At 42.2% G+C, this 22,632-nt stretch overlaps 1 protein-coding gene across 1 annotated transcript in view; it reads left to right on the top strand.

Annotated features, from left to right (window-relative positions):
• Positions 1-22,632, top strand: part of LOC139445959 (uncharacterized) — a 60,471-nt gene that overhangs the window by 25,697 nt on the left and 12,142 nt on the right. Inside the window, exons 14-26 of the mRNA XM_071227207.1 lie at positions 1,276-1,416; positions 1,658-1,798; positions 2,765-2,852; positions 5,499-5,572; positions 6,735-6,865; positions 7,784-7,871; positions 8,249-8,325; positions 9,168-9,204; positions 9,510-9,607; positions 14,228-14,356; positions 15,360-15,505; positions 16,725-16,860; positions 21,978-22,124. Of these exons, the coding sequence (XP_071083308.1) occupies positions 1,276-1,416; positions 1,658-1,798; positions 2,765-2,852; positions 5,499-5,572; positions 6,735-6,865; positions 7,784-7,871; positions 8,249-8,325; positions 9,168-9,204; positions 9,510-9,607; positions 14,228-14,356; positions 15,360-15,505; positions 16,725-16,860; positions 21,978-22,124 (1,433 nt within the window). The remainder of the gene's footprint in view (positions 1-1,275; positions 1,417-1,657; positions 1,799-2,764; positions 2,853-5,498; positions 5,573-6,734; positions 6,866-7,783; positions 7,872-8,248; positions 8,326-9,167; positions 9,205-9,509; positions 9,608-14,227; positions 14,357-15,359; positions 15,506-16,724; positions 16,861-21,977; positions 22,125-22,632) is intronic.

Raw genomic sequence — 22,632 nt, 5'->3', positions numbered from 1 at the left:
CTCTTCCGCTGCCCGCTTCTTAATATCCGATACAATTCCCCATTTTGACTCGCACCAAATGTTTCCGTCTTTTTGCAGGAGAACATTTGACTTGCCATTGCATGTGTTTGTGACAGGTGCCACCGATAAGGCTCGATACGCTCATCCTTTTTCGAACATCTGGTGTGATTACTATTTGATAGTGATTCATGAAAACAGGCTCATGATACAGTCGAAATCGTACAAACGACTCTTCTAAAAGCAGAGATTTCTTGTGGTTATGGAAAGAGTTTTGACGCTTTTATTTAAAGGGGAAAAGGAAGTAGTACCATCCCCCCAACATTGACACCATGGATGGCTGTTAGACCCATTTCAGTTGAAGATACATCATGACAGCGCGGTAGCCATCTACAGCGAATACCTAATCACTTTGATACCTGCTGCCTTGTTGGTTTGGGGTGTTCAAATGCAGCATGTGAGCTTGCAAAGTGTTGCATTTAATGCTGTATAAGGGTGTGCTGTACATTCCTATTCAATTCAGGCGCGGTTACGTTTACAGCCATCAGTTATGCCTGTTCGAGCAGTGACACACAATGAGGACTGATTTGAGGTACATACAGGTAGACGACCAGACAACAGAAACTGGTATTCACATCGCCACACCTTCAGCGTCACACCACAGCTCTGTGCATGCAACACATACGTTGGCCACGTGCTTAGAGGGGGCAAACATTGTTTGTTGATGAATCTCGGTTTTGGGTTCAATTTAATGACACTCGAGTAAGAGAATTTCTTAGGCAAAAGTAAAAGAAAAAGAAAACACATGTCATGGTCATGTGCGATGGGCATGTGTTTTAGATTCGCTATCAAATGGTGACAAGGTCTGGGGGGCAGTATCTTAGGGCGGACTGGCCGGCGCACACAAATACTTTGGCACCAAACGAGCATATCTAAGACGAGTTCGGATGACTGGTATGCAGTAGCCACGCCCTTCCTGTAGACCTGATGGACTTTGGTCAATTCCTTCTGGTAGTGGTAGGCACTGTTCAACGTATTGCATGTTGAATGTTTCTGGACAAAGGATGAATATCCTGGACTGATCAGTAGGCGAAAGAATATCCCTTTTGAGAGTGCACAACGGGAACCGCAGTACATGACGTGACACCTGTTTCCTTCTAGTCTAATGAATTCATTTGTTTTTTAAATTTATATATTTTAAACATTTTAACCCTGATTTTTTCAGAATAAAATTCAAATCAGAATATGTAAATTAAAATCAGTGCTTCTTGTATGTAGCATGTCCAGACGGTACCTTTGGTCTAAACTGCGGACAACCCTGTGGTCAGTGTCTGGCTGGACATGTGTGTGACAAGGTGACAGGACAGTGTCCGGGTTCGAGGTGTGAGAGGGGATGGAAAGGACTTCAATGTGGAACAGGTGGGATGGCCAGGTTATGGTCGTACACACACATAAAACTGATAAACACATAATAAGATAAATCTATTGAATGTTCACTGCATTAAATGCACCATTTCCTATTTTTGTGTTCTGCTGTATATATTTTAACACAAACGGATTCTAACCATTATACCCATCGCTGGTACGGTGAGGTTGCAGTCTTGATATTCCTGTTACCTTGATATATATGAAAGCTATAGTGAATGACTCTTTTAATCAGCCTGCAACGGCACTGGCTTCTACGGCTACAACTGCAACGAGACATGCGGGATGTGTCTCGGGAAGGACTGCCACCACATCACAGGGGAGTGTCCACGTGGGTGCAGACCAAAGTATGAGGGTGCCACGTGTAACCTGAAAGGTATGTAACATGGTTTTGCTCTGGAATATGCTGGAGTCACCTGTCTTGCAACAGTTATCGTCGCTGTTGGTGGACTTGGTCGAATGTAGGTGATACATTACCTAAGATAGCTTGATCTGGTTGGGAAATGCAACTTAGCAGTGGGGAAAATAGAGGTACAAATCTTGCAAAGTGGGAATGGTTAGATTGGTTGGTTAGAATGTTGGGTAACGTGACATCAAAGTGTAAGATAATTTGGTCTTATTTTGAAATATATGTAAGGGGTCTATGAAACAGAGGTCATCAGTCGTTCAGAAGTAACTGCACATGTTTGTAACGTCACTATCTTGAGCACAGAGTAAAGCCTAGTTCCATGTGTGGCAAGATTACATAAATAATCCCTTCATCAACCGAATTGTTTGAAAAAAACATTGTGCCATAAGCTTGCACTAAAATCCTGTGTCAAAAGATAGAACTTGCACTTGTCAAAAGTCATCGATACTAACTCTAACAAAGAAAGAATAACCTTTTTGTGGAATACTTTCCATCTAGGAAATTTTCTTTTCTAAAGATTGTTACCACCTATACACTTTTGGAGAGTGTATATGTGAATTGTATACCTTCCTTTGGGTGTGCCCCCCCCCCCCCCCCCCCCCCCCCCCTCCTCTTCTGAAGTATGTGGAGTCATATGCCTCTCCTCGAGGAGGTGGCCTCCCCTCCCCCCTCTAGTGTATGCAGGGGAGGGGTATATCATGATATGTTGTGCTTGGGTTGTGCTCCTTCTCCCCTCTGGGGCCATATTCCTTGCATGATGTGCGTTGGTCCCCTATGTAGTATGAAGGGTTGAGATGCTTTTCCTGGAGCGGACTGACGAATATGTAACAAGTGTACGTTTGCCGTGTGTCGACTAGGAAGTGTGTGGGGATGTATCTAACTTTCGATATGGAATGTGCTCCAAATACCAATGTTACCTTAATGTTATTTCAGAGCCATCTAACGTGGGCACCCAAGCCGGTATCGCTGTGGTCTTCATACTTGTCGCTGTCCTGATCATCGCCATGTACCTTCTGAAGAGGTACTGCATATACTTGTGTATATTACAAAATATAAGACACAGTTTACAACATTATACAACATTAGAAAAGGTTTACAACATTTCAAAACGTGTTGCAAGATTCCAAAAAATACAGTTTAAAACATTACAAAACATTACACATAGTCTACAGCATTACAAAACATTACAAACAGTTTTCAAAATTACGAAACATTACAGATTGCAAGATTCCAAAAATCAGTTTACAACTTTACAAACAATATAATTGACAACATTACAAAACATTACAAACTGTTTAAAGCATTACAAAACATTACAAACAGTTTTTCAACATTACAAAACATTACAAACAGTTTTTCAACATTACGAAACATTACACACAGTTTACAACCTTGCACAAAATTACTAAGAGTTTACAAGGTTGCACAGCGTTGCAAAAACGTATACAACTTTACAAACACATAACAGTTTGCATCACTACAATACATTACAGTCACAGTTACAGTTTACAACATTGCCAAACATTACAGTTTACAACTTTTCAACATATTACAAACGGTTAACATTATTACCAAACATTACAGATTGCAACTTTGTATCACATTAAAATTTACAGCATAACAAAACATTACAGATTGCAGCATTACAAACAGTTTACAACAATACAAAATATATATAAACAATTTACAACATTAAAAAACATTACAAACAGTTTACAACAATGCAAAAAATTACAAACAATTTACAACATTAAAAAAATATTACAAATAGTTTACAACAATACAAAAAAATACAAACAATTTACAACATTAAAAAATCATTACAAACAGTTAACAACAATACAAAAAAATACAAACAATTTATATCAATATGCTGATACCCCACCAGAATCCTTCCCCCCTTAGGAAAATCAGCTGACTTCTCCAGCTCAGACTCCATTGACTTCTGCTGGGACATCAAGAACATCACCGACCCAGACGAAATTCATTATTCAGCCTTGCTTGACAATGGTATAAGGATCTATACAAAAACGTTGCCTTTATAAAGTAATTTATCAAGTTATGCCTATCAAACAATTCAGTTTACACATTACAAAACACTACAGTTTACAACATTACAAATAGTTAGTGAGTGAGTGAGTTGGGTTTAACGCCGCTTTTAACAGTATTCCAGTCATATCGCAGCGTGTCAGCTTAATGTGGGAGGAAAGCCCGAAGTGATGCAGGTCTCAGACGTTTACCACTTTGGTTAAACCCACGTGCATGGGTATGGTGCTGACAAAACTAGAAACATAACCGGGGCGAACCGGGATTCGAACCCACAATCATAGGTTTCTGGCGTGCCCAAGGGACGCAACTCTGCACAGCGAATCGCGCTGCCTTAGACGACTGGGCCACCCGTGCCCCCTACAAACAGTTAACAGTTGTGCAATAAAGTAGGTTACAACATTGAAAGACATTGCAAACAGTTTACAAAATTACAAAAAGTTAACAACATAATACATAAGAGTATTATGCATAACAAATAAAAGTACAAACAGTTTGTAACATTTCAACACATTACAGTTTACAACATTACAAAACGCTACGACTTACAACATTACAAACAGTTTACAGCATTACAAACAATACAAACAGTTTGTAACATTTCAACACATTACAGTTTACAACATTACAAAATGCTACGACTTACAACATTACAAACAGTTTACAGCATTACAAAAAATACAAACAGTTTGTAACATTTCAACACATTACAGTTTACAACATTACAAAATGCTACGACTTACAACATTATAAACAGTTTACAGCATTACAAAAAATACAAACAGTTTGTAACATTTCAACATATTACAGTTTACAACATTACAAAATGCTACGACTTACAACATTATAAACAGTTTACAGCATTACAAAAAATACAAACAGTTTGTAACATTTCAACACATTACAGTTTACAACATTACAAAATGCTACGACTTACAACATTATAAACAGTTTACAGCATTACAAAAAATACAAACAGTTTGTAACATTTCAACATATTACAGTTTACAACATTACAAAATGCTACGACTTACAACATTACAAACAGTTTACAGCATTACAAACAATACAAACAGTTTGTAACATTTCAACATATTACAGTTTACAACATTACAAAATGCTACGACTTACAACATTATAAACAGTTTACAGCATTACAAAAAATACAAACAGTTTGTAACATTTCAACACATTACAGTTTACAACATTACAAAATGCTACGACTTACAACATTACAAACAGTTTACAGCATTACAAACAATACAAACAGTTTGTAACATTTCAACATATTACAGTTTACAACATTACAAACTGTTTACATCACAAAATATCTTTGAATGTCTGTCAACGGTAATTCCATGTTTGTCAATAGCCTATTATATGCTTTTATTGGTACAAGTGGTAATTGGCATTGCTAGCGTGTGACTTAAAGCTATAATGGTTCGGTAGTGTTCTTGAAAGGTAGTTAGTTACATGTGTAACTTTAAAATATATATACTGGTACAGCTATAGGTTCTATTTTACTTGGATAAAAAATACATTGAGATTCTAGTTGTTTACCGGTAATTATAGCTTAAAGCTAGCTACATTGTTTTTAATGCACTTTGAACACATTACACAGACGGCAACAAAAGAGATCGAGTGGTGAAGTCGCTGCAGCTTCGTCTGATGTCGTCATTAACCCAGTATTTCCTGGTAAGTGTTAATAAATTTGCAATAAAAGCGGCAAGACCATCTCCGTATTCATAAGAAATCTCAGGTAAAGGCAGATTCGATTGTACGATTCTGGCTATATCATGAGCATGTGTTTCTGAATAACTTATCAAATAGCGGCGATACCAGGTGTTCGCAAAAGGTGAGCGTATCCTGCCCCACCGAGGGCTTCCGTCACAAACACATGCAAAGACAAGCCAGTTGTTCACCTGAAGAAAAGACGCGAAACATATGGTACAGGTCAAAAAAGGGAATTGCAACGGACTCGATCTTTGTTACTGATGTGTCTGATTTGGAAATGTCCAAAAATTCACTGTGCAGAGTTGCGTCCCTTGGGCACGCCAAAAACCTATGATTGTGGTTTTGAATCCCGGTTCGCCCCGATCATGTTTCTAGGTTTGTCAGCACCATACCCGTGCTCGTGGGTTTCGCCGAAGTGGTAAACGTCTGAGACCTGCATCACTTCGGGTTTTCCTCCCACATTAAGCTGACACTGGAATACTGTTAAAAGCGGCGTTAAACACAACTCTCTCCTATCATCATGATAATACACTACTGGAATGAAAACGGGGTGGTGTTTACTCGTGGTAACAGGCAACCCGGGTTCCACTCCCCCGATGGGTTCAATGAGTGAAGCTGTTTTTGGTGTCCTCCCCTGCTCAATTGATCGGCATGTGATGGGTGTCCCAGTATCGGTCAGTCATGGCCCGGTAGCATCCATTTCACGCCTCATCAGTCAAGCGGTGATGGCTTTGTTAAAACTGACAATGGTCTGAACATACAATGCCGTTTAGAAAGTGGTCAAATGTAACAAATGTTATATTTGTGTGTTCATAGCTTTCGGCCATGGGAGCCGTGCCAATTAACACATGTCAGAGGGGTACACAAACTACGTGATCTAGTCTACCAGTTATCAGACTTTCATTTTTTTGTGGAAGCCTCGGTGGCTGAGTGGGTTAGATCTATGACTTTGTGTGCTGGCGATTAAGTGCCTCACTTTGGCAGTCCCGGACAGGACTCAACCCCCAAAAGGTACGTGAATCTGTATTTTACTCAGAAAGAGTTATCCCAAATATAACATTTGTTACGTCTACCGGCTTTTAAACAGCTACTATCCTATTGGTCATGTACTGTAATGTTTAAGGTGAAGAAGGCGTGTCGGACGAGAATGATGATGACGGCATTTACGTCAATGTGGAAGTGACCACGGTCAAGGTAGCTAAGCTTCGAGAATACATCGCCAAGAGAGAGGACAAGTTTGTGTCTGAGTATGGGGTACGTTACTTCGCGATATTGTGCCTCGGACGTCTTTGTTCTTATCGACTCGACCGCCCCCGTGGTCTTGTGGTAGAGCGTCGATCCCCGGACGCGTCATACCAAAAGACGTTAAAATATGGTACTTGTTGTTACCCTGTCTTGCGCTCGGCATTAGGGGCTAAAACAAAGACTGGACGGCTCGGAGTCAGTATACTGTGTCTGCGTGGGGTATTCATGTTAAACTGCGGCATGGTATCTCAGTGAGCTAGCACTATAAATCGGCATCAGTCCGGACTAGTACAAGCACACACACACACACACACACACACACACACACACACACACACACACACACACACACACACACACACACACACACACACACGCGCGCGTGCATGCACGTCGCTATATAAGTGCAATAATCTTGGACGCGACGTTAAACCCAATTTAACCTCACCTCTTATCGACTCGAACTACTCGAAAGTCTATTTTCTTCTGATGTCTAGGTAATGCAATGCTGTACTTTTATGTTATCTTCTAATGCTTAATACCGGCGTTTATATTCCTCTTTTGCTAAAGACTGACGTTTACGTTGCTTCAAAATATACGCTACGGCAACAGAGGTGTGAACAGATATTAAAAAAGTGTGTAACGCGTTTTTGGCTGCACCTATAATAAATAATGAATTGATGGTTATAGAAGTACATGGATCAATTCCTTACTGTAATGGCGGTACCTGTATGTGGCATCCGTCACGCGACAGTCATGTTTGTGCCTAAACTGAAGAATCTCAAACATTGATGAATATCAATGCATTTAGTTAATACTCCGTTTACTTCACCACGTGTATAAGTGACACCCGTGAAGCATTTTCTATTGCACAGCTGTTTATGTTTCATATAATGCAACTGCCCAGGACGTATGTTTCACTTCCAGAGAGTGCCCCGGGGTCTTCTTCACCCCCACACCGCCGCCATCAGCCAGGAACACAAGGACAAGAACAGATTCAAAGCCATGTATCCTTGTACGAACTCTGGTTTAAATGCTATCAACTGTGAACAGTATATATTGCAAAGTATCACGGAAATGAATATTGACATCAAAAATACAAATCGAATAAACGCTATTTCATAGACATGTATGCTGAGCAATCCTTTCCCAACCAGCCTGCTCCGTTGAATATATGTCACAGGGCGAGACTTAAAAGTAATGTTAACACTAAAACAGGAATGCATAAAGTATTATCAACTGAAGTATATATTGCGTCATTGGTAAAATAACTGCATTTTTTTTTCATTCAACGCTTATTCTGAAAGAACGTTGTAGCATATCACGAGTAGGAGGACCTCTGATGCGTTAAAGTTTAACTGGTCACACAGTAGGTCACATGATCTCTTACAGATGACCACTCCCGCGTTGTCCTGCAGAAGATCCCTGGGGACAAGAACTCCGACTACATCAACGCCAACTACATCAACGTATGTCTCCCTTTTTATTTATGCTTGCATATTTACATATTTCTGTCCGGCGTAAAAAGGAATAACTGAGCTAGTGTGTGCTTTTGACATACAGCTGATAGTATCTGGATTTAAACAAGTGAGTGAGTTGGGTTTAACGCCGCTTTTAACAGCAATCTAGTTATATCACGGCGTGTCAGCTACATGTGGGAGGAAAGCCCCAAGTGATGCAGGTCTCAGACGTTTACCACTTCTGTGAAACCAACGAGCACGGGATTTGTGCTGACAAACCTAGTAACATAATCGGGGCGAACCGGGATTCGAACCCACAACCATAGGTTTCTGGCGTGCCCAAGGGACGCAACTCTGCACAGTGAATCGTGGCGCCTTAGACGACTGGGCCACCCGTGCCCCTGGATTTAAACAAGAACTATTGAGAGGTATTAATCAATATACCTTTGATATGTGATAGGCATTTAGAAGTGGGAAGAACGTGAAGACATGACAATTTTATGAATAACAACTTCTTTATTCTTTCAAACCAAGTGTTAGGGATTCTACTTGCCTTTTCATCAGACTAATACCGAGTCATATATTAAGTTAATATGTTCACACGTTGTTTACCTTGTGTGTTATATCTTCACATTGATCATAATAACCTGAACATGAAGAGTGATATAATAATAATAATAATAATAATAATAATAATAATAATAATGATCATGATCATGATCATGATGATCATGATCATGATGATAATAATAATGATAATAATATTAATGTTTCTCATTATGAGTGTCATTGAGGGGGTGGAAAGAAAAAGGCGATTCAATGATGCCTAATGTATGTATAATTGTACACAGACCTACAAGAGGAAGAAGGCTTTTATTGCAACTCAAGGTAAGGGTTAACCCCACCTGGCCTATTACCAATGGCTCTGTAGTATAATCATTATCCTATATATATTTCTCTGCTTTGTTCAACTATCGAGTTCATCTCATCAACTAGCCTCATTATCTGGAAAATATATTCTATTATTATAAAATTTATCTAAAAGACAACCTAAAAGCAAATCACGACGCCTGCCGGTTCTGTGACGTCATGTCATTTTCTTAGAACGTTTTCTCCATAATGGAACGATTAGAATATTTTGCTAGAAGTTGCTATACCATTATGGAAAATAGTATTGTTATTATGTTCGTAAGGTCCAATGCCGAAGACTGTGGGCGACTTCTGGAGGATGGTGTGGCAGGAGGAGACCAACATCGTCGTCATGCTCACCAGACTCAGGGAGGGGATCAAGGTGATGCTGCTGCCTAAACTTCTAAGTGTTGTCATTTTCTCCTCATCCGTAAATGTCATACACGATTAAATTAAATATCAAATATTTGTTCCGACAAAGAAGATTTATGTTTCTTTTAAGGAGGAGTGGTGATGAACCACCCAGAATGTCAGTGTGTGTGTTTGTGTTGCTGTGCATGTCGGTGTTTGTGTTTGTGTTGCTGTGAATGTCGGTGTGTGTGTTTGTGTTGCTGTGAATGTCGGTATGTGTGTGTTTGTGTTGCTGTGCATATCGGTGTATGAGTTTGTCTTGCTGTGCATGTCGGTGTATGTGTTTGTGTTGCTGTGCATGTCGGTGTGTGTGTTTGTGTTGTTGTGCTTGTCAGTGTTTGTGTTTGTGTTGCTGTACATGTCGGTGTATGTGTTTGTGTTGCTGTGAATGTCGGTGTTTGTGTTTGTGTTGCTGTGAATGTCGGTGTTTGTGTTTGTGTTGCTGTGAATGTCGGTATTTGTGTGTTTGTGTTGCTGTGAATGTCTGTGTATATGTGTTTGTGTTGCTGTGAATGTCGGTGTGTGTGTGTTTGTGTTGCTGTGCATGCCAGTGTGTGTGTTTCTGTTGCTGTGCATGTCGGTGTGTGTGTGTTTGTGTTGCTGTGCATGTCGGTGTGTGTGTTTGTGTTGCTGTGCATATCGGTGTGTGTGTTTGTGTTGCTGTGAATGTCGGTGTGTGTGTTTGTGTTGCTGTGAATGTCGGTGTGTGTGTTTGTGTTGCTGTGAATGTCTGTGTATATGTGTTTGTGTTGCTGTGAATGTCGGTGTGTGTGTGTTTGTGTTGCTGTGCATGTCGGTGTTTGTGTTTGTGTTGCTGTGCATGTCGGTGTTTGTGTTTGTGTTGCTGTGCATGTCGGTGTTTGTGTTTGTGTTGCTGTGAATGTCGGTATTTGTGTGTTTGTGTTGCTGTGAATGTCTGTGTATATGTGTTTGTGTTGCTGTGAATGTCGGTGTGTGTGTGTTTGTGTTGCTGTGCATGCCAGTGTGTGTGTTTGTGTTGCTGTGCATGTCGGTGTGTGTGTGTTGCTGTGCATGTCGGTGTGTGTGTTTGTGTTGCTGTGCATGTCGGTGTTTGTGTTTGTGTTGCAGTGCATGTCGGTGTGTGTGTTTGTGTTGCTGTGAATGTCGGTGTATGTGTTTGTGTTGCTGTGCATGTCGGTGTGTGTGTTTGTGTTGCTGTGCATTTCGGTGTGTGTGTTTGTGTTGCTGTGAATGTCGGTGTATTTGTTTGTGTTGCTGTGCATGTCGGTGTGTGTGTTTTATTGCTGTGCATGTCGGTGTGTGTGTTTGTGTTGCTGTGCATGTCGGTGTATGTGTTTGTGTTGCTGTGCATGTCGGTGTGTGTATTTTATTGCTGTGAATGTCGGTGTGTGTGTGTTTGTGTTGCTGTGCATGTCGGTGTGTGTGTGTTTGTGTTGCTGTGCATGTCGGTGTGTGTGTGTTTGTGTTGCTGTGCATGTCGGTGTATGTGTTTGTGTTGCTGTGCATGTCGGTGTGTGTGTTTGTGTTGCTGTGCATGTCGGCGTGTGTGTTTTATTGCTGTGAATGTCGGTGTGTGTGTTTGTGTTGCTGTGCATGTCGGTGTGTGTGTTTGTGTTGCTGTGCATGTCGGTGTGTTTGTTTTATTGCTGTGCATGTCGGTGTGTGTGTTTGTGTTGCTGTGAATGTCGGTGTGTGTGTGTTTGTGTTGCTGTGAATGTCGGTGTGTGCGTTTGTGTTGCAGTGCATGTCCGTGTGTGTGTTTGTGTTGCTGTGCATGTCAGTGTGTGTGTTTGTGTTGCTGTGAATGTCGGTGTGTGCGTTTGTGTTGCTGTGCATGTCGGTGTGTGTGTTTGTGTTGCAGTGCATGTCGGTGTGTGTGTTTGTGTTGCAGTGCATGTCGGTGTGTGTGTTTGTGTTGCAGTGCATGTCGGTGTGTGTGTTTGTGTTGCTGTGCATGTCGGTGTATGTGTTTGTGTTGCTGTAAATGTCTGTATGTGTGTGTTTGTGTTGCTGTGAATGTCGGTGTGTTTGTTTGTGTTGCTGTGCATGTCGGTGTGTGTGTGTTTGTGTTGCTGTGCATGTCGGTCTGTGTGTTTGTGTTGCTGTGCATGTCGGTGTGTGTGTTTGTGTTGCTGTGAATGTCGGTGTGTGTGTTTGTGTTGCTGTGCATGTCGTTGTGTTTGTTTGTGTTGCTGTGCATTTCGGTGTATGTGTTTGTGTTGCTGTGCGTGTCGTAGTGTGCGTTTGTGTTGCTGTGCATGTCGGTGTGTTTGTTTGTGTTGCTGTGCATGTCTGTGTGTGTGTGTTTGTGTTGCTGTGCATGTCGGTGTGTGTGTTTGTGTTGCTGTGCATGTCGGTGTTTGTGTTTGTGTTGCTGTGCATGTCGGTGTGTGTGTTTGTGTTGCTGTGCATGTCGGTGTGTGTGTTTGTGTTGCTGTGCATGTCGGTGTGTTTGTTTGTGTTTCTGTGAATGTCGGTGTGTGCGTTTGTGTTGCTGTGCATGTCGGTGTGTGTGTTTGTGTTGCTGTGCATGTCGGTGTGTGTGTTTGTGTTGCAGTGCATGTCGGTGTGTGTGTTTGTGTTGCAGTGCATGTCGGTGTGTGTGTTTGTGTTGCTGTGAATGTCGGTGTATGTGTTTGTGTTGCTGTAAATGTCTGTATGTGTGTGTTTGTGTTGCTGTGAATGTCGGTGTGTTTGTTTGTGTTGCTGTGCATGTCGGTGTGTGTGTGTTTGTGTTGCTGTGCATGTCGGTGTGTGTGTTTGTGTTGCTGTGCATGTCGGTGTGTGTGTTTGTGTTGCTGTGAATGTCGGTGTTTGTGTTTGTGTTGCTGTGCATGTCGTTGTGTGTGTTTGTGTTGCTGTGCATGTCGGTGTGTGTGTTTGTGTTGCTGTGCATGTCGGTGTGTGTGTTTGTGCTGCTGTGCATGTCGGTCTGTGTGTTTGTGTTGCTGTGCATGTCGGTGTGTGTGTTTGTGTTGCTGTGAATGTCGGTGTGTGTGTTTGTGTTGATGTGCATGTCGTTGTGTTTGTTTGTGTTGCTGTGCATTTCGGTGTATGTGTTTGTGTTGCTGTGCGTGTCGTAGTGTGCGTTTGTGTTGCTGTGCATGTCGGTGTGTGTGTTTGTGTTGCTGTGCATGTCGGTGTATGTGTTTGTGTTGCTGTGCATGTCGGTGTGTGTATTTTATTGCTGTGCATGTCGGTGTGTGTGTTTGTGTTGCTGTGAATGTCGGTGTGTGTGTGTTTGTGTTGCTGTGCATGTCGGTGTGTGTGTGTTTGTGTTGCTGTGCATGTCGGTGTATGTGTTTGTGTTGCTGTGCATGTCGGTGTGTGTGTTTTATTGCTGTGCATGTCGGTGTGTGTGTTTTATTGCTGTGAATGTCGGTGTGTGTGTTTGTGTTGCTGTGCATGTCGGTGTATGTGTTTGTGTTGCTGTGCATGTCGGTGTGTGTGTTTTATTGCTGTGCATGTCGGTGTGTGTGTTTGTGTTGCTGTGAATGTCGGTGTGTGTGTGTTTGTGTTGCTGTGAATGTCGGTGAGTGCGTTTGTGTTGCAGTGCATGTCGGTGTGTGTGTTTGTGTTGCTGTGAATGTCGGTGTGTGTTTGTGTTGCTGTGCATATCGGTGTATGAGTTTGTCTTGCTGTGCATGTCGGTGTTTGTGTTTGTGTTGCTGTGCATGTCGGTGTGTGTGTTTGTGTTGTTGTGCTTGTCGGTTTTTGTGTTTGTGTTGCTGTGCATGTCGGTGTATGTGTTTGTGTTGCTGTGAATGTCGGTGTATATGTGTGTGGTGCTGTGAATGTCGGTGTATGTGTTTGTGTTGCCGTGTATGTCGGTGTATATGTGTTTATTGCTGTGAATGTCAGTGTATATGTGTGTGCTGATGTGAATGTCTGTCTATGTGTTGATGTTGCTGTGAATGTCAGTGTATATGTGTTTATTGCTGTGAATGTCAGTGTATATGTGTTTGTGTTGCTGTTAATGTCGGTGTGTATGTGTTTATTGCTGTGAATGTCAGTGTATTTGTGTTTATTGCTGTGAATGTCAGTGTATATGTGTTTATTGCTGTGAATGTCAGTGTATATGTGTGTTGCTGTTAATGTCGGTGTATATGTGTGTGTGTTGCTGTGAATTTCAGTGTATATATGTTTGTGTTGCTGTTAATATCAGTATATATGTGTGTGCTGCTGTGAATATCGGTGTGTATGTGTGTGATGCTGTGAATGTCAGTGTATGTGTTTGTGTTGCTATGAATATCAGTGTATATGTGTTTGTGTTGCTATGAATATCAGTGTATATGTGTGTGGTGCTGTGAATGTCGGTGTATATGTGTGTGTTGCTGTGAATTTCAGTGTATATATGTTTGTGTTGCTGTTAATATCAGTATATATGTGTGTGCTGCTGTGAATATCGGTGTGTATGTGTGTGATGCTGTGAATGTCAGTGTATGTGTTTGTGTTGCTATGAATATCAGTGTATATGTGTTTGTGTTGCTATGAATATCAGTGTATATGTGTGTGGTGCTGTGAATGTCGGTGTATATGTGTGTGATGCTGTGAATGTCAGTGTATGTGTTTGTGTTGCTGTGAATATCTGTGTATGTGTGTTTTGCAGGTGAAATGTGAGAAATACTGGCCGGAGAGGAACAATCCACTGCAGCTTGCAGACCTGACCATCACAAACGACGGGGTCGTTGAGAGACCGGACTACTGCATCAGACAGATAATCATCCAGCACAAGAAGGTTCTCACCACCACAACATCTTATACATTACCCCTATAGGCCGTGTCCCCTGTGCCCCATGCTTGCCACGAGAGCCTACCAGAGTGGTTAAAGTGTGTGACCTGGCTGTGTATCATCTTATACATTACCCCTATAGACTGTGTCCTCTGTACCCCATGCTTGCCACGAGAGCCTACCAGAGTGGTTAAAGTGTGTGACCTGGCTGTGTATCATCTTATACATTACCCCTATAGGCCGTGTCCCCTGTACCCCATGCTTGCCACGAGAGCCTACCAGAGTGGTTAAAGTGTGTGATCTGGCTATGTATTGTCTTAACAAAAGGGTTTTCGAGCACTGGTTTGTCTGGCCCAGATTATAATTACACTGAGACATTCTGAGACTGTACCTTAACCCATCAAGAAAGGTTCGATACCCAACATGATTATGTATGGGAGCAGCCATTCCGCCTGACACAGCCATGAGACAGCTGTACTATTGCTTAAAGCGGCGAAAACATCATTAACATTCTCTCACACTGTAAATCTGCAGTATGACATTAAGAAAACCAGAAATCAATTTTGAGGTATAAAGATATTATTTCTAGACACCATCACTAACAATAAACAAACAATGAATTTTCTGAAGGAATTCCTCGGCAGATCTCTTTACAATAAGGAGATAAAACAAGCACTGGTCATCACGGAGTCACATAGTGTCTGAGTAGGTTTGTCCAGAAACCGGCATCAGTACAACAATACGACGTGCGCCTAACCCCCCCCCCCCCCCCCCCCCCAGATCTCCAACCATCACCATCACCACCAACACACACACACACACACACACACCCACCCCCACCCCCACCCCCACCCCACACACACACTCACTTGTACATGTACGTTTCTAAACGCGACGTTAAAACCCCATTACACCACCTTACCCACCTATCCCCAAGTGTATATTTATCACACTGAACTATTTAGAAAGACACTATGAATATGTTCTATGAATATGCTTTTCGCTATAGCTGAACGAACGCCGTCGCGTGATGCAACTGCACTATGTCACGTGGCCGGACCATGACGTCCCATCAACCCCTCAGCTCGTCCGGTTCTGGAAGGTGTTCCGGTCAATGACGGCTGACGGCCAGGCTCCCGTCGTCGTTCACTGCAGGTTGACAAATTAACTTGCATCATCTTATAAACTGATCCATTCGAAATCTGATCACATGAGGAATGATGTGTGTACGTGTGTGTTGATTTTGTGTGAAAAATGCATCACCCTCAACAGATAACAGGGAAGATGTGATAGCATGGTGGCTAAGTTTGTTCGTCAGTTTCAAGACACAGATTTAATTCCCTAAATGATGCAAGAAGTGAAGCTGTGTCATCCCTTTGATTATTTTACGCAAATTGTGCGAGTGAAGGGTACTTTCTGTAGAACAGGCCACGCTTACCCTTTCGCGAACACCTAGTGCCATTTCAGTTTTTCATTGATCCTTTCATATACTTTTACCACTACCGTATTTTGTGGTTTATTCTGACAGCCTGAAATGTTTATATACGACAGATATATTTTTCCAGAATTCAGTTGCCCATAATTAAGGGTGCATATAACATACGAGAGCGTATTATACACAAATAAATATGTCTTGTGTACATTAATCAATTGGAAGGGGTGCTAATTGAGATTGTTCACTAGCCAATATATTAGCAAATATCGCTTCAAGACACGTCAATCCCTGGTGTTGACGTGTTATTTCCTATACATCATTGTGCGCCATGAATAAATCACATTAAAATTAAAATAACCATGGATTTTCAGTATAGTGCATGATAATTACTAACACTTTGTCATAATTACCCTGATGCCCCTGAAATTGCACGTGCATAAAATCCCCTGAGTAAACAATTCGTCAAACATTGAACGTGGGACCGGGTCAGTTCAAACATTACAGTAAACTATCGATGTGTTGCAACTGTTAAAAGCAACTGTGATGACGAGCACACTTCGTAACGTCATATGCCAAGCCCTTCTGAAAATGGGTTGTTGTGAGAAATGGGAATGCTTGAAACCGAAAACGTTGTTGCTTGGCGCTTTTGGTGTTTCATCGAACACCATGCAGTCACTCTGGTGGTCGATACCAACAGACTTGGAACACCAGGGACCGACAACGTTCAGGACAACCATGAGCAACGTCACGTCGGCAACGTCACGTCGGCAACGTCTGGTTGACATGTGAACATCGGGTTCGGACTGCAACTTTGACGGCCCACAGCATCCTTGGCTTGGTATCCCGTCCGATGAATCCGACTTTTCAGTCCTTCCAGTCCTGAGGAACCCGTCACCAGTACATGTACACAGTCGCCCTGAGAAATTTGTTTATTTCCAGTGCTGGAGTTGGGCGGACAGGGACGTTCATTGGACTGGACGCGCTGATGGAGCGGGCTCTGCAGGAAGGAGTGGTGGACGTCCATGACTTCGTCCTTAAGATGAGAGCTGACCGGGTCAGCATGGTGCAGACAAAGGTCAGACAGAGAAACCGTGTGTGTTGTTATTGCTGATACTCAGTATTATTGTTAAACAGTCACAGGTTAATATTGTCCCGAGCCACACATAGATCAAATGTCAATGAGTGCAAGAAAAGTAACATTCGTGATGGATATGATTAACACTCTTAAAAACACACGTTCCTGAAATTCATTGTCAAGGCAGTCGTTCCATGGAGCTTTGATACATTCCTTCTTTCACGTTGACGTACCTCGACATAACCAAACTTTCGGAGACTCAATTTCACGAAACACCTGTCGGCTCATTTATATTATGATACATTCTATGGCAGGACATTGCTGAGCTTTTCTGTACAAAGTGTTACTTAATGGTTAGTCCCAGCCACCACCAACACACGCTAGAGGATCAAATGTATGTCTTAAGCCTCAGTGGTGAAACAGCCTATATTCAACAGACATTGGTAGACATTGACCAAGAGCCTATATTCAACGGACATTGGTAGACATTAACAAAGAGCCTATATTCAGCGGACACTGGTTGACATTGCCCAAGAGCCCATATTCAACGGACATTGGTAGACATTGACCAAGAGCCTATATTCAACGGACATTGGTAGATATTAACAAAGAGCCTATATTCAGCGGACACTGGTTGACAATGCCCAAGAGCCCATATTCAACGCTCATTGGTAGACATTGACCAAGAGCCTATAGATATTCAACGGACATTGGTAGACACTGACCAAGAGCCTATATTAAGAGGACACTGGTTGACATTGCCCAAGAGCCCATATTCAACGGTCATTGGTAGACATTGACCAAGAGCCTAAAGATATTCAACGGACATTGGTAGACACTGACCAAGAGCCTATATTAAGAGGACACTGGTTGACATTGACCAGGAGCCCATATTCAACGGTCATTGGTAGACACTGACCAAGAGCCTATATTAAGAGGACACTGGTTGACATTGACCAAGAGCCTATATTCAACGGTCATTGGTAGACATTGACCAAGAATCTATAGATATTCAACGGACATTGGTAGACATTGAACAATAGCCTATATTAAGAGGACACTGGTTGACATTGCCCTAGAACTCATATTCAACGGTCATTGGTAGACATTGACCAAGAGCCATCAGATATTCAACGGACATTGGTAGACACTGACCAAGAGCCTATATTAAGAGGACACTGGTTGACATTGCCCAAGAGCCCATATTCAACGGTCATTGGTAGACATTGACCAAGAGCCTATAGATATTCAACGGACATTGGTAGACACTGACCAAGAGCCTATATTAAGAGGACACTGGTTGACATTGACCAGGAGCCCATATTCAACGGACATTGGTAGACACTGACCAAGAGCCTATATTAAGAGGACACTGGTTGACATTGCCCAAGAGCCCATATTCAACGGACATTGGTAGACATTAACAAAGAGCCTATATTCAGCGGACACTGGTTGACATTGCCCAAGAGCCCATATTCAACGGACATTGGTAGACATTGACCAAGAGCCTATATTCAACGGACATTGGTAGATATTAACAAAGAGCCTATATTCAGCGGACACTGGTTGACATTGCCCAAGAGCCCATATTCAACGGTCATTGGTAGACATTGACCAAGAGCCTATAGATATTCAACGGACATTGGTAGACACTGACCAAGAGCCTATATTAAGAGGACACTGGTTGACATTGCCCAAGAGCCCATATTCAACGGTCATTGGTAGACATTGACCAACAGCCATCAGATATTCAACGGACATTGGTAGACATTGACCAAGAGCCTATATTAAGAGGACACTGGTTGACATTGCCCAAGAGCCCATATTCAACGGTCATTGGTAGACATTGACCAAGAGCCTATAGATATTCAACGGACATTGGTAGACACTGACCAAGAGCCTATATTAAGAGGACACTGGTTGACATTGACCAGGAGCCCATATTCAACGGACATTGGTAGACACTGACCAAGAGCCTATATTAAGAGGACACTGGTTGACATTGCCCAAGAGCCCATATTCAACGGACATTGGTAGACATTAACAAAGAGCCTATATTCAGCGGACACTGGTTGACATTGCCCAAGAGCCCATATTCAACGGACATTGGTAGACATTGACCAAGAGCCTATATTCAACGGACATTGGTAGATATTAACAAAGAGCCTATATTCAGCGGACACTGGTTGACATTGCCCAAGAGCCCATATTCAACGGTCATTGGTAGACATTGACCAAGAGCCTATAGATATTCAACGGACATTGGTAGACACTGACCAAGAGCCTATATTAAGAGGACACTGGTTGACATTGCCCAAGAGCCCATATTCAACGGTCATTGGTAGACATTGACCAAGAGCCATCAGATATTCAACGGACATTGGTAGACATTGACCAAGAGCCTATATTAAGAGGACACTGGTTGACATTGCCCAAGAGCCCATATTCAACGGTCATTGGTAGACATTGACCAAGAGCCTATAGATATTCAACGGACATTGGTAGACACTGACCAAGAGCCTATATTAAGAGGACACTGGTTGACATTGACCAGGAGCCCATATTCAACGGACATTGGTAGACACTGACCAAGAGCCTATATTAAGAGGACACTGGTTGACATTGCCCAAGAGCCCATATTCAACGGACATTGGTAGACATTAACAAAGAGCCTATATTCAGCGGACACTGGTTGACATTGCCCAAGAGCCCATATTCAACGGACATTGGTAGACATTGACCAAGAGCCTATATTCAACGGACATTGGTAGACATTAACAAAGAGCCTATATTCAGCGGACACTGGTTGACATTGCCCAAGAGCCCATATTCAACGGTCATTGGTAGACATTGACCAAGAGCCTATAGATATTCAACGGACATTGGTAGACACTGACCAAGAGCCTATATTAAGAGGACACTGGTTGACATTGCCCAAGAGCCCATATTCAACGCTCATTGGTAGACATTGACCAAGAGCCTATAGATATTCAACGGACATTGGTAGACACTGACCAAGAGCCTATATTAAGAGGACACTGGTTGACATTGACCAGGAGCCCATATTCAACGGTCATTGGTAGACACTGACCAAGAGCCTATATTCAGCGGACACTGGTTGACATTGCCCAAGAGCCCATATTCAACGGTCATTGGTAGACATTGACCAAGAATCTATAGATATTCAACGGACATTGATAGACATTGAACAAGAGCCTATATTAAGAGGACACTGGTTGACATTGCCCAAGAACTCATATTCAACGGTCATTGGTAGACATTGACCAAGAGCCATCAGATATTCAACGGACATTGGTAGACACTGACCAAGAGCCTATATTAAGAGGACACTGGTTGACATTGCCCAAGAGCCCATATTCAACGCTCATTGGTAGACATTGACCAAGAGCCTATAGATATTCAACGGACATTGGTAGACACTGACCAAGAGCCTATATTAAGAGGACACTGGTTGACATTGACCAGGAGCCCATATTCAACGGACATTGGTAGACACTGACCAAGAGCCTATATTAAGAGGACACTGGTTGACATTGACCAAGAGCCTATATTCAACGGTCATTGGTAGACATTGACCAAGAGCCTATATTCAACGGACATTGGTAGACATTGACCAAGGGCCTATATTAAGAGGACACTGGTTGACATTGCCCAAGAACTCATATTCAACGGTCATTGGTAGACATTGACCAAGAGCCATCAGATATTCAACGGACATTGGTAGACACTGACCAAGAGCCTATATTAAGAGGACACTGGTTGACATTGCCCAAGAGCCCATATTCAACGCTCATTGGTAGACATTGACCAAAAGCCTATAGATATTCAACGGACATTGGTAGACACTGACCAAGAGCCTATATTAAGAGGACACTGGTTGACATTGACCAAGAGCCCATATTCAACGGTCATTGGTAGACACTGACCAAGAGCCTATATTAAGAGGACACTGGTTGACATTGACTAAGAGCCCATATTCAACGGTCATTGGTAGACATTGACCAAGAACCTATAGATATTCAACGGACACTGGTAGACACTGACCAAGAGCCTATATTCAACGGACATTGGTAGACACTGTCCAAGAATGTGACCGTTGGTTCCGGGGCCGTGTGCCCAGGGTGCGGAATCGAGTTCCATCCCGACAGTGTCTTCTTTACAAGCATACAGTTTTATATATAATGTTGTGGATAAAACATGCAAATAATGATATACCATTTCATTTGCATAAACATGCATCAGTTGACTTTAACTTGATTGACAGTTCAGTTCATTTAACACCTAACGAAGCAAAGACAGGACATGCATTATAGGTGGCATGTCGCTTTAGGTGTCAATCAGCAATCCTGAATGTAGGACACCGTCACGAAGGACAGACCGATCTCATTAAAATCATATCTTAGTTCTCGATACCCCTAAACAAAGACCTGAGGACATCCCATAACGGGTCACGTCAGAATGACCTTTCATCTAACGAATCAGAGCGTCGCTTACCAGATCGGGAAGGTGACAGTCGGAATGTTTTCTAATCATGCGACTTCAAAATTTTAACACGGGGTATTCCAAACGACAGTTACCATGCAGTTATAACTGATACCATAAATCTATTAGCCATTCCAGAATGTTCTTTTGTTCATTTTTAAATTTTGAATCGAGAATTTGTCAAAATGTTTTGAAGCATAGTCGCCATTTTGAAACTAGTGCCATAAAGCACCAGTAAGCTGCCTTTTGATTGGCTAATGTCGAATTCTTGTCAGTCATCCCTCTGGTCGGTCAACGTTCGCAAAAGGTGACCCGTCATTGGATGTCCTCACATCTTTGTTTAGAGTAAGTAAGATCTGATTTTAATGAGATTTAGGACAGACAGATCAACCTTTGACCCTTAACCCTACAATATTAGTTTTTTGTGCGATGTCAGTGCGCCAACTGTACAAGACAGGAATGTTTTCCTTTGATGATTTTAATGTTACCTTATATTTCTTAACATATATACATCAAAGAAGCTGTATGACAATATCATTATACCATCTCAGTTTCCCTGAATACATCTTCATCGGTGAGATATTCCCTTCTCTCAAAGTCTACTTATTCCCCAGGAGCAGTACCTGTTTCTGCACCAGGTGGTGCTGGAGGCGCTACACAGCGACATGACACACATGACGCCCGCCATGTTTAACAGACGGTTCAGCACCGAGAACCTTGCTTCGGCATCAGAGGAAGCCATCTTGGAAAGAGAATGGGAGGTAAGGCATGGCCTTTGATCAACACTGCCCTTCGCCGACATTGACAATATGTCCTACAGGGAGGGATTATGATTTACTTCTCTTCACTACAAGCCACTATCGGCACATTAACGATTTCAACATTACGACTTCTTAGCTTCCAACAACCGTTTTCGATTAAATATTGTTTCTAACAACCCGTGAAGATACGGGTTAGAATAGATCTTCAGCAACCCATGCTTACTGAAAAATTACTATGCTTGTCGTAAGAGGCAACTAATGGGATCGGGTGGTCAGGCTCGCTGACTTGGTTGATGTATGCCATCGTATCCCAATTGCGTGGATCGATGCTCATGACATCAATCACTGGATTGTCTGGTTAGGACTCGATTGTTAACAGACCGCCGTCATCTAACTGGAATATTGCCGAGTTCGGCGTTAAACAACAACAAACACATTGTTTGTGACACTAGATCTATCTTGTGGCCTGCTCGCAGACCAAGGCTGTCAGTGTGTTGATTTAAATTGT

The sequence above is a fragment of the Haliotis cracherodii genome, unplaced genomic scaffold (assembly GCF_022045235.1).
Source record: "Haliotis cracherodii isolate W230 unplaced genomic scaffold, xgHalCrac1.p SCAF_6, whole genome shotgun sequence".
Classification (NCBI taxonomy): domain Eukaryota; kingdom Metazoa; phylum Mollusca; class Gastropoda; order Lepetellida; family Haliotidae; genus Haliotis; species Haliotis cracherodii.
Note: the sequence above shows the minus strand (reverse complement) of the source record. Positions and strands in the feature narration are given on the sequence as shown.